An 11,506-nucleotide genomic window follows, 5' to 3' on the forward strand; every position below is an offset into this window, starting at 1 on the left:
CCATTTGGATGTTCCATCTTCAGCAACATTCTTTCCGGTGAATGCACTTTCCAATCCTGGACAGGGCCCCAAAATGAAGCGGCGTTGTTGTCTGGGGTAAATACCCGAGGTTCATTGTCTCATGCCAAGGATATCGAGGACATGGACACACAAGAAGTGAGTTTAATTTAATTGAGAAAAGAGGAAAGAAAAGCTCTCTCCTGCAGAGAGGGGCTCCTGAGTGGGTCTTCCGTGCATATCTCTTTTTTTAAAAAGTACAGCAATGCAGTTTGCTGTTTGAATTTGTTTCTAAACAAGTTCAATTTAGAAGTAAATAAAAGTGAAAATTCTCATTCTTCTCTCTTAATTCCTTTTCTTCTGCCACTGACAGTTTGATATGTCCTTGAAGATATGTTTCAGTATCTTTAGAGATTACGTAAATATCTATTTATATATACAAAACGTTAAAACAGATACCATGGCCGGGTGCGGTGGCTCATGCCTGTAATTCCAGCACTTTGGGAGGCCATGGCAGGTGGTTCACCTGAGGTCAGAAGTTTGAGACAAGCCTGGCCACATGGTGAAACCCTGTCTCTACTAAAAGTACAAAAATTAGCTGGGCGTCGTGGCGGGCACCTGTAATCCCAGCTACTCAGGAGGCTGAGGCAGGAGAATTGCTTGAACCAGGAGGCGGAGGTGGCAGGGAGCTGAGGTTGCACCATTGCACTCCAGCCTGGGTGACAAAAGTGAGACTCCATCTAAAAAAAAAAAAATTGGATATCTTGTTTTGCAGTATACTATTTGCTCACATCTGCTTCATATTTTTGTTTTTTGCATGCTGTGGTATAAATGTGACATTACTTAACTATTCCCCTTTTTTGCTTATATTCAGTTTTTTGCCTTATAAACAGTGCTGCATTGAATGTCCTTGTCTTTTTTTTTTGAGATTGAGTCTCGCTCTGTCTCCCAGGCTAGAGTACAGTGGCGCAATCTTGGCTCTCTGCAACCTCTGCCTTCTGGGTTCAGGCAATTATTCTGCCTCAGTCTCCTGAGTAGCTGGGACTACAGGTGTCTGCCATGATGCCTGGCTAATTTTTTTTTAGTAGAGATGGGGTTTCACCATGTTGGCCAGGCTGGTCTTGAACTCCTGACCTCAAGGAATCTGCCTGCCTTGGCCTCCCAAAGTGCTAGGATTACAGGTGTATGCCACCGAGCCCAGCCCCTTGTCTATTTCTGTGACTGTTCCTGTGCCAGCACTGCCCAGCAGAGCTTTCTGAGTGACAAAGGTGATCTGTCTGCACTATCGTGTGTGGCAGGCACTAGCCACATAGGACTATGGAGCACCTGAAATGCAACTAGGGGAACTGAAGAACTAAAATTTTAATTCAAATTAAATTAATTTTTTGATACAGTCTTGCTGTGTTGCCTGGGCTGGAATGCAGTGGTGTGATCATGGCTCACTGCAGCCTCAACCTCCCCAGGCTCAGGTGATCCTCCCATCTCAGCTTCCTGAGTAGATGGGACTACAGGCTCATGCCAGCACACCTAGTTAATTTTTGTATTTTTTTTGTAGAGGTTGGGTTTCACCATGTTGCCCAGGCTTAATTTAATTTTAATTAAATTTAAATAACATGTGGACAGTGGCTACTATATTGGATATTGGACAGTGTAGTTCTGTAGAATAGATTTCTAGAATTGAAATTGCTGAGCCATAGGGCATATGCATTTGCTAAGTAGTACAGACTTGCCCTCCAAAAATTTTGTACCAATTTCTATTTATATCGATGGTGTTTGAGTGTCCGTTTCCCCACATCCTCAGTATATTTTTTTTAATTTTAATTTTTATTTATTTTTTGAGACGGAGTCTTGCAAATTGCAACTCCAGTTGCCCAGGCTGGAGTGCAATGGGGTGATCTTGGTTCACTGCAACCTCTGCCTCTTAGGTTCAAGCAATTCTGCTTCAGCCTCCTGAGTAGCTGGGATTATAAATGTGTGCCACCACGCCGGGCTAATTTTTGTATTTTTAGTAGAGACGGGGTTTCACTATGTTGGCCAGCCTGGTCTCGAACTCCTGACCTCATGATCCTCCCACCTTGGTCTCCCAAAGTGCTGGGATTACAGGTGTGAGCCACAGCGCCCGGCCCATCCTCAGCAATATTTTGACTGTTAGCTAAGTTTGAAGTTTTTGCATTTTATGGGTGAGAATGATAGCTTGTTTTATTTTGCTTTCCCTGCATTGCCAGTGAGATAGAACTGTGTTGACTGGTTATTTACAGTTCTCCTTTGCCCGTTCAGATTCCTTGCTGCATTTCCACATGAGTTGTCTTACAAACAACTACACACATTTGCTTTTTGGAAGTGTCAGTGCAAGGTATCCCCCCTCAAAGATGATCTTAACTAGACAATATCCTTTACCCAAGTTAGGGGTAACTGGGTAGGAACTAGATGGCATGTATGTCAGAAAACATCTATGATACCAACCACATGACAGTTCTGTTTCTCTGATGTGATATTTGTGGTTGAGCCACCATTACCAGAGATAAAGTAAAACAAATGGAAAAGGGTTGAGAAAGGGTGAACTGTAACTTAGTATAATTCACCTTGTGTCTTACTGGAAAGCCCTTCCCTGCGGCGCTAGTGTGGAGGGAGCCCCGTGGGCCCACAGTGGCTGCAGGCGTCCCTCTGGGGTACGGAGGATGAATGAACTGCCCGGGACCCTGGCTCTGTGTCAGAGGCAGGACTGTTCCACCTGCAGGTAAGGGACAGAGAGGAAGGGGCAGCAGGGGAACCCTGAGGCCTCTGTTTCTTGGGCGGAAGTTGTTTGTATCGATGGCTTGAAGTGGATGAAAGGGATATGCCTCTAGGTTTCTATTAATATTTTATTTTTAAAAATGTGATTGCAAATATAGAAGAAAATGCTCCAAAATGTTAATACTCATTATCTCAGGAAGGTGGAATTATAAATATCCTTATTTACTGTATACTTTTCCAGTTTTCTAAAGCAAGTTTCGCATTATTTCTGTAATCAGGAAAAAGCTCTTAGGACTCTTACAGTTTGGAGGAGGCGGAGGCCCAGCGGCTGCACTGGCCGGCGGGCGTCCCACGTGGAGCACGGTTCCGGCCTAGGGGAGACGCCCTGGCTTCCGCTCGCTGCCCTTAGCAAGGCTCCCCCGATGGAGGGTGACGCAGGAGGACGAATGTTTCTTGTGGTAAGAGACTAACAAGCATGGGGTTTTTCTTTTCTTTTTGTTTTTTGAGGCGGAGTCTCACAGTGTCGCCCAGGCTGCACGATTTCGGTCCCTGCAACCTCTGCCTCCTGGGTTCAAGCGATTTTCCTGCCTCAGCCTCCCGAGTAGCTGGGATTACAGGTGTCAGCCACCACGCCCAGCTACTTTTTTGTATTTTTAGTAGAAGGCGGGGTTTCACCATGCCGGCCAGGCTCATCTGGAACTCCTGACCTCAGGTGATCCACCCGCCTCGGACTCCCAAAGTGCTGGGATTACAGGCATGAGCCAAATGTTAAGTGAACGCATCCTATTTTACATACCAATTTTCCCGCAAGTGACCCGGACGATGTCGCGGTGCATCGTTGACTGTCGTCCTATGCTGAGGGTCTGCTCAAGGGACAGAGGAGGACGGTGCTGCCCTACGGTTTCGTCTGGTTTCCTGTGCCTGTTCTCGGAGGCTCGCTGTTACCTTTCTGAGCCTCAGCTTCTAGCGCAGGGGCTGGGAAGGGAGCTGAGAAGGGGCCGGAGCCGCGCGGCCCTCTGAGCGTTCTGTGTAAACGCTTGGGGTCCCCACGCCAAGCCCGGCCTTCCGCATGCCGCTTCCTCGGCTGCCCTTGAGAAGCAAAGCCCCCTTTTCCCTTGCCCACCATGCCAGTGCTGGCGCTCAGGTGCTGCCTCCCCTGTAACCCACACTCCGGTTCTGGGTGAAGACGTGTGTTAGCACGAGGGGCATTTTCAGATCCCGCGCGCCCTTAATCGTGGGCCGCACTGCGCCCCAGCGGCCTCTCAGGGAAGGGTGGTGGGATATTAGCGCCGCCGGCCTCGCCCAGCTTTGAACAAATCATGGCCGCGCGGTGTGGCCGCGCGGTGGTTCACGCCGGGAATCCTAAAACTTTCAGAGGCCGAGGCTGGAGTAGCTCTTAAGCCTAGGAGTTCGAGACCAGCCTGGGCAACATAAAGAGAGCCCCGTCTCTTAAAAAACAAAACGAATTGTAAATTAGGACAGGGTGCTATTGGATAGACCTCCATGAATGTCGCTTTTCCCACTGAGAAAGGCCTGGTGAGGCTGTGGCTTAGCGTTAGTCACCGGCAATGTCGGGCCGGGCAGGCCTCCCCTCCTGCCGAGGTTGGATGGCCCAGAAGATACCGGGGCGCCTGAGTTCTGAGGTCAGCCTCCCTCCCAAGGGGGGCTGACTCCAACACGCCCAGTTCCTTCCTCCCCAATAGTTACCAAATACACTCCTTTCCTCTGGCGGAGTGGATTTAAGGGGGTAGGAAGCAAAAGTGGATTCCAAATGGGGTCCAGTCACGTGGAAGGAAGGTTAAGGACGGGGCACAGCATTCCTGTGCAGTGTAGGCACAGTCGGCCCCGCCCTTCCCTGGGATCTGGCTGCCCACCTGCGGAGGGCGTCCAAGCCTGGGGCTCGGGGAGTGGAGCTTGTGCTTGCTGCCTTCCGGGGCTCACAACCCTCCCTGCTCGGTAAACTGCCACTCCCACCTGCCTCCTGGACAGCTGCCTCCTGAAGCTCTTTCCCGAAGCATTTCTCCATAGCAGAACTCCCTCTTGAACTCCAAACCTTTATTTCGAGCTGCCTGGCAGATGTCTCTCCTCGGAAATTCTGCAGGCATCCAAAAGTCACCGTTCCCCAGGCGGAACCTGTGCGTTGGGTGCCCTTCTCACATGGAGTCTCGGCCGCCTTGCCGCCTCTGCTCTGGTAACTCCCGACCTCTCCCAGCTCCGGTCAACGCAGCCTGGGCGGCAAGCGCTGTGCTGCAGCTGTGTGCCTGTCTCTCCTCTGCCCATGAGCACTGGAGGCCTCTCTGTCTGCCTTCCTGCAGCGGCCAGGCCGTCGCGTGCCAGGTGATAGGCACTGGCGGATGATGTTTGCTGAACAGGAGCCCTCAGGCAGGCAGACCTTGGTCAGGCCTCCCAGGCAAGGGGATTTCTGTTTAGGGACCGAGGTTCTCCTTCAGCAGGCGATCACAGTTCCCTGTGACCACCAAAGAAACACAGACCATTCCTGGCACTTCTGAGCATTTCTTACAACTCTGAATTATGGTATAATTAACACTCAGTGAGGTGACTTCACTGCTGCGATCGAAAGGGACAGATAGTTATAGTTGCAATTAAACTCGACCCCACCAGGTGCCGCTGTTGTTGCTGCCAAACAGAGATGCCCACAGCTTCCTCGTCCGTGCTTTCTGCCTGGAGCCCTTTAAGTCCCTCTTACTTTTGACCTCCTTGCCCCACTCCCTACCACTCATTGCAGTCTCTAATCAGGGTGTGGTTTAACCTCTAAATGGCAAGTCTCGGGAAAAGCAAGGAAATTCTCCATCTTACTCTGGCCCAAATCCCCTTTGCTGTGTAAGTAGATTTTGTTCTAGCCACACGGAGAGCAGATGGTCATCCTCACTGAGTCTGAAACCCTTCACTTAAGATCATATTGAATTCTCGTGTTTCGTTTATAGAAACAGGCAGAATGAGCCCTCACCCTCTCTTCCTGGGCTTCCTTTCCAAGCTCATAATCACCTCTCGCAGTGCTCCTTCCTGGAACTCCCTCCTGGGCCTACCCACAGTCCCCTTTTATGGAGACCACAGCTGTGGACGGGCCTGGCTGTTGCTGAATGGGAAGACTCCAGATAAGGCCAGGAAGCCTGGGGCCTTCCCTGGCCCCAGACGAGTTGGCTCCGAAACCTTTTCTCATTCTGGGCTTTTGTGCCTGCAGTGGCTGGCTAGCTACAGGTGTTTCAAAGATCCAGTAAAATAAGGGAAATGAAAATGTTTCAGAAGGGTGCTGGCAGGATGATGGGATATAAGTGACTTTTTTTTTTTTTCATAATATGAGTCATGCTTTTTTTTTTTTTTTTTTTTTTTTTTGAGATACAGTTTCGCTCTCTATTGCCCAGGTTGGAGTGCAATGGCATGATCTCGGCTCACTGCAACCTCTGCCTCCTGGGTTCAAGCAATTCTGTCTCAGCCTCCCGAGTAGCTGGGATTATAGGTGTGCGCCACCACACCTGGCTAAATTTTTTTTGTATTTTTAGTAGAGGGTTTCACCATTTTGTCCAGGCTGGTCTTGAACTTCTGATCTCAAGTGATCCACCCGCCTCAGCCTCCCAAAGTGCTGGGGTTACAGTTGTGAGCCACTGCAGCTGGCCTATTGTTTTCTCAATATAATAAAATATAAAAATATTTAAGAGGGTGACAGTTAATCCAAGAGCAGAGCTCCACTGCCCACTTATGTAACCACATTCTACAGGTCTCCCCAGTCCCCCATCATTCAGGAAACCGATTTGCTAGCATCCTTGTCTCTAGTGGTTTTAACTGTGGTCTCTTTTCTATTCCTTTTCTTCATCGTCCCATTCATGCTGTCCTGAGAGTCGTCCTCCTGAGGGGAATCACCCATAAAAATAAAGGATTCACTCATGAGAGGGACAAATGCTTACCCAGGGAGCCCCTGCTTGGTGCCAGGCCCTGGGGTGATCCCTTTTTCATGCCGATGCCCCGATTTCTCACACTCCCGGGAAAGGGTCCCTTGGCCCATTTTGTACACAAGAAAACTGGCTCTAATAGGAGCGATGGAAGTGGCCCAGGGTTAGTGAAGCAGGAGCTGACCTCTGAGCCCAGTTCTGCCAGACTCCAGGCACTGGCAAGTGTGGTCTGCCATGGACAAGCACAGTTCAGAAACAGCCTCATCCTGGGATGCCTCAAAACTCACTGTGCCAGCTACATGGAGGGCCTTTTTGTCACCTCACTTTGTCATCAAATAAACCCAGAGGCCAGAGATCTTTACATGTCATCCTGAACGATGCTGATTTTAAATGTTTATTCTGCAGCTTGAGATCCCTACTGCTTAAGAATTCAGCTTCTTTAAAGAAGGCAAGGTGGAGAGGGCTTATTTAAAAAAATTATCTTGTTGAAAATGAATCTGTTGTGTTTAGATATTTGCTCTAAAGTTCATTCCTGGCCGAGAGTGGTCGCTCACACCTGTAATCCCAAATCTCTTTGGGAGGCTGAGGTGGGTGGATCATGAGGTCAGGAGTTCAAGACCAGCCTGACCAAGATGGTGAAACCCCATCTCTACTAAAAATACAAAAAAAAAAAAAAAAAAAAAAAAAAAGCCAGGTACGGTGGCAGGCACCTATAGTCCCAGCTACTCAGGAGGCTGAGGCAGGCGAATTGCTTGAACCCTGGTGGCAGAGGTTGCAGTGAGCTGAGATCGTGCCATTACACTCCAGCCTGGGCGACAGAGTGAGACTCCATCTCAACAAACAAACAGACAGCAAAAAAAAAAAAAAAAAAAAAAAAAAAAGCCGGGTGTGGTGGCCGGTGCCTGTAGTCCCAGCTACTCGGGAGGCTGAGGCACAAGAATCACTTGAGCATGGGAGATAGAGCTTGCAGTGAGCTGAGATCGTGCCATTGTACTCTAGCTTGGGCTACAGAGACTGTTGTAAAAAAAAAAAAAAGTTCATTCCCTTTGGAAAAGCAATAATGAAGTAAAAAAAAGACCATTGTCTTCGGAACTCAAGCTCCTCTGACAGCATCCAGACTTTGCCCCCTCAGAGGAGCCCAGACAGCAGGAAACAGAGGAGTCTCTAGGCCTCCCCACGGTTCTCTCAGGTGGAGTAAAGGGATCCCATGAAAAGAATCGCAGTGAGCAGCAGGCCAGGGTTCCTTCTGTCTGAGGACTCTGCATTATTAGAGGAAGAGGCCGGTGAACTCAGGAAAGATCCTCTGGGTAGAACTGTGGGCTGGTGGCCCAAGACAGGGAGCCTCTGCCAGCGTCACCTCTGGCTTAAAGATGGTGCATGCTTGGCCTCAGCTGACCAAACTCTCCCAGCACCTAGCTTGGCTCCCTGGGCACTCTGCTTTCCTGCCCTTGGCTTGCAGCACCCCCAGCCACCCACAGGAGCCACCTTGCAGAAGGAGGGGTCCCAGGTGGAGTGACTTCTCTCCCTTGTTGGGGATTGGCCGGCCAGGCAGCCCTGTGTGTCAGATCACAGCGAGGCTGGGCAGGGGTGTGGGTAGGCGAGGCTTCTCCCAGAACTGCCACTGAGGCGCCTGTGCTCGGTCACAAGAATGCTCAACGTGGTGAGTGTGGCCTGTTCCCCTCTGACCCCAAGATGCTGCCTCTGCCGTCCTGCCTGGCCTGCCTGCCAGGCCGGGCTGGGGCTCCCAGGTGGCAGCCCTCCTCCCTGGACAGGGGTGGCTAACGTGTCTCTGCCTGAATCCTGCAGACTGTTTGGGCTGCACGAGGTTCACCTGCATTGTGTTGTGCTATTACTTACATAGATTTGGGAGGAAAATCGATCTTTTCTTGAAGTGGGGAAATGAAGGGCTTAAGGTGCCATTTTAAACACCAGAAAGGGCAGGGCTCTTAGTGGAGATGCATTTTTTTTTTTTTTTTTTTTTTTTTTGAGACAGAGTCTTTGTCACCAGGCTAGAGTGCAGTGGCACGATCTCGGCTCACAGAAACCTCTGCCTCTGGGGTTCAAGCAAATTCCCCTGCCTCAGCCTCCCAAGTAGCTGGGACTACAGGTGCACGCCACCACGCCCGTCTAATTTTTTTTGTATTTTAGTAGAGATGGGGGTTTCACCACGTTGGCCAGGAAGGTCGCCATCTCCTGACCTCATGATCCACCCGCCTCAGCCTCACAAAGTGCTGGGATTACAGGTGTGAGCCAGCGTGCCCAGTCACAAGATGCATTTTTTTATACCTGCCACTTTGCTTCATCTGTCGCCTTCACAGCTCCTAAGGGAGTTGGATTTTGTGCCGCCACCGCTGCAGAGGATTAAGGGGTTTCCCTCTGGGGGCTCCAGAAGCTGCAAGCCAGGGTGTTTTTGGCTGCTTGAGCAAAGGATAAGACCTGCACTTCCCTGCTTGGTCCTCAGCCCTGAACATGGCAACCGACTGCTCCATGAGCTGCTGACTGTGGGTTTCTGAGTGCGGGGCGGGGACGCCGTGCCTCCCTTTCCTGCTCACCTGTGTTTTCTGTACAAACCCGTACAGTAGTCAAATAAGGAAAATGAACAAAGGGTATGTGAAAAAATACAAGGACCAAATTTTATAGCTTTGGTTTTTGTGGAAACTCTGAAAGAAAAATTGTCAATATTGAGGAAAAGGCTTCAGAGGCAAACTTCCGAGGGGCATTTTTTATTATAAATTTAATATGGTTGATTAATGAAAAATCACAATGAAGTACCAAGAAAATGTTTGTCAATATAAAAATTTTAGCAGCATTTCCAAAGTTTCAGGCTCCAACATTAGTCGTACGTCCTCCCTCCCGCTGTCAAAAAAGAAGAGACTCCAATGGGCTAGAGTAGAGCCTGGGGATGTCCAGCTTTGTGTAGGCCTCAGAGAAATACTCCATCCAGCATCCAGGATTTCCCCTCCCTCCCATCCCTGAACTGCTAGAATGTCAAAGCACAGAAAAAGCCTCCTTTGTGCTGACATTTGAGACAAGGATCCATTCTTCGGGCTGTGGGGAGAATTGGGATGAAAACTGACCCTGGACTTGACATGTAGTGCTCAGCCGCACGCCCTCACCAACACCTGTGCATTCTCTACTCTGATGACAAGGGAAGGCCACTGCAGGGCGGGCGGGATCTGGGGTGTGGCGGCAGCGGTGGCACTGCTGGTGGGAGCCACGGCGTGGCGCATGCTGGGTGACGGTGTCACCGCCACATGCTGCTCCAGGGCAGGCATGATCAGTGAGGGTGGGAGACAGACAATGTGAAAATGTAACACTGGCCAACGATTCCCCTGCTTCTTTGGTACTTTCCAAAATTCTCTGATCAAAAAAGTATAAGGGAAGCACATCATTAAAAAATTACAGTTTTACGTATTTACAAAAGCAATGATGATACATTACACAAAAATCAATACACAGTATATGAACAAATCTTCAGTGAAAGCACTTGTGAGCTCCCATCCCGCTGGCATCCCACAGCACGCGGCCTCTGTAGGGTCGTGTCGCCTGTCCTGAAGCTCATCACCTTATAGTATATTAGAAGGGAAAAACATCATTTGGAAAAAAATCATTTTCCAATCTACTCTTTCCTTTTAAAAGGCTTAACATTTGCCATCAAAATAGTTATGTACAAGATTTGCTGAATATTGACTTCTAGGCAATGATTTCCACTTCCAACTTGAATATGTTTGAAATAGCGCTGCCTATTCTATGGATACAATAGATATTTAATATATAAGTAACTGCACCACATTATATCACCACGATACCAGTTTAATACATATTATTATGTACAGTAGTTAAGTTAGCTCGAGAAGGTGAGTCTCCGCAGCCCAGGTGAACAGTGTGGGATGGAGCCTCCTGGAAGGGAGGTGGAGAGCTGGTCATGAGAGCCGTGCAAGGCCAGGATGTGTATGTGTGGCACGAGGGCACGTGTTTCCCACACGCCCACACCAGACCATCCCTTTAGCTGTTTGCAGCTGGAAGAAGACAAATCACACATATGGAAGGATCCCATACATGAGAAGAGCCATGACAGCAGCGCTGAACAGCCCAGCCACAGGGACCGTCACGAACCAGGCCACGAAGATGTTCCGAAAAAGGCGCCAGTCCACAGCCTTGCGGGAGCGGATCCAGCCCACGGCCACCACTGAGCCCACCTGTGAGAGCACAGACATTGCAAAGTAAAAACAGGTGAGCCACAAAGGCTATACTCAACCAAGATACGTGGGCTAATCTCAGAAACAAGCCCTAGTACAACATTACCCAGTCCCCTACATTTGTTAAAGCTTGTAAAATAGCTTGAATTTTAGGTAGAATTGGTTGGGTATTCTTCTCTTCAGCATATAGCTCTTTGTATAGTTTTTATATAGTTGTTTTGAGACAGAGTCTCATTCTGTCGCCCAGGCTGGAGTGCAGTGGTGTGATCTCAGCTTACTGCAACCTCCATCTCCCAGGTTCAAGCAATTCTCCTGCCTTAGCCTCCTGAGCAGCTAGGATTACAGGTGTGCACCACCACCCTCGGCTAATTTTCATATTTTTAGTAGAGACGGAGTTTCACCATGTTGGCCAGGCTGATCTCAAACTCCTCACCTCAAGTGACCCTCCCTCCTCGGCCTCCCAAAGTGCTGAAGTGCAGTGGTGCAATCTCAGCTCACTGCAACCTCCGTCTCCCAGGTGCAAGCAATTCTCCTGTCTCAGCCTCCTGAGTAGCTGGGATTACAGACAAGCGCCACCACATCCAGCTAGTTTTCATATTTTTTAGTAGAGATGGGGTTTTGTCATGTTGGTCAGGCTGGTCTCAAACTCCTGGCCTCAAGTGATCAGCC

The 11,506-nt window shown here is 49.3% G+C and overlaps 1 protein-coding gene and 1 long non-coding RNA gene across 5 annotated transcripts in view; one reads left to right on the forward strand and one right to left on the reverse strand.

Moving 5' to 3' along the window:
- The first annotated feature begins 2,022 nt into the window (after positions 1 to 2,022).
- LOC111544091 overlaps positions 2,023 to 11,506 on the forward strand; it is a 10,982-nt gene continuing 1,498 nt past the window's right edge. The window contains exons 1-2 of the long non-coding RNA XR_002732035.1: positions 2,023 to 3,188; positions 10,648 to 10,871. This is a non-coding gene — a long non-coding RNA (uncharacterized LOC111544091). The remainder of the gene's footprint in view (positions 3,189 to 10,647; positions 10,872 to 11,506) is intronic.
- The window catches only part of SLC20A2 (solute carrier family 20 member 2), a 125,320-nt gene continuing 123,146 nt past the window's right edge, over positions 9,333 to 11,506 (reverse strand). For 2 of the 4 annotated variants that reach the window (XM_023214448.2, XM_023214447.2), the window contains exon 11: positions 9,346 to 10,837. In XM_023214448.2, the coding sequence (XP_023070216.1) occupies positions 10,673 to 10,837 (165 nt within the window). In that variant the 3' untranslated portion in view covers positions 9,346 to 10,672. Of the gene's footprint in view, positions 10,838 to 11,506 lie in introns of all 4 variants that reach the window. The other 2 variants (XM_023214446.2, XM_023214445.2) reach the window with 2 other exon arrangements.

Source organism: Piliocolobus tephrosceles, chromosome 7 (assembly GCF_002776525.5).
Source record: "Piliocolobus tephrosceles isolate RC106 chromosome 7, ASM277652v3, whole genome shotgun sequence".
NCBI lineage: Eukaryota > Metazoa > Chordata > Mammalia > Primates > Cercopithecidae > Piliocolobus > Piliocolobus tephrosceles.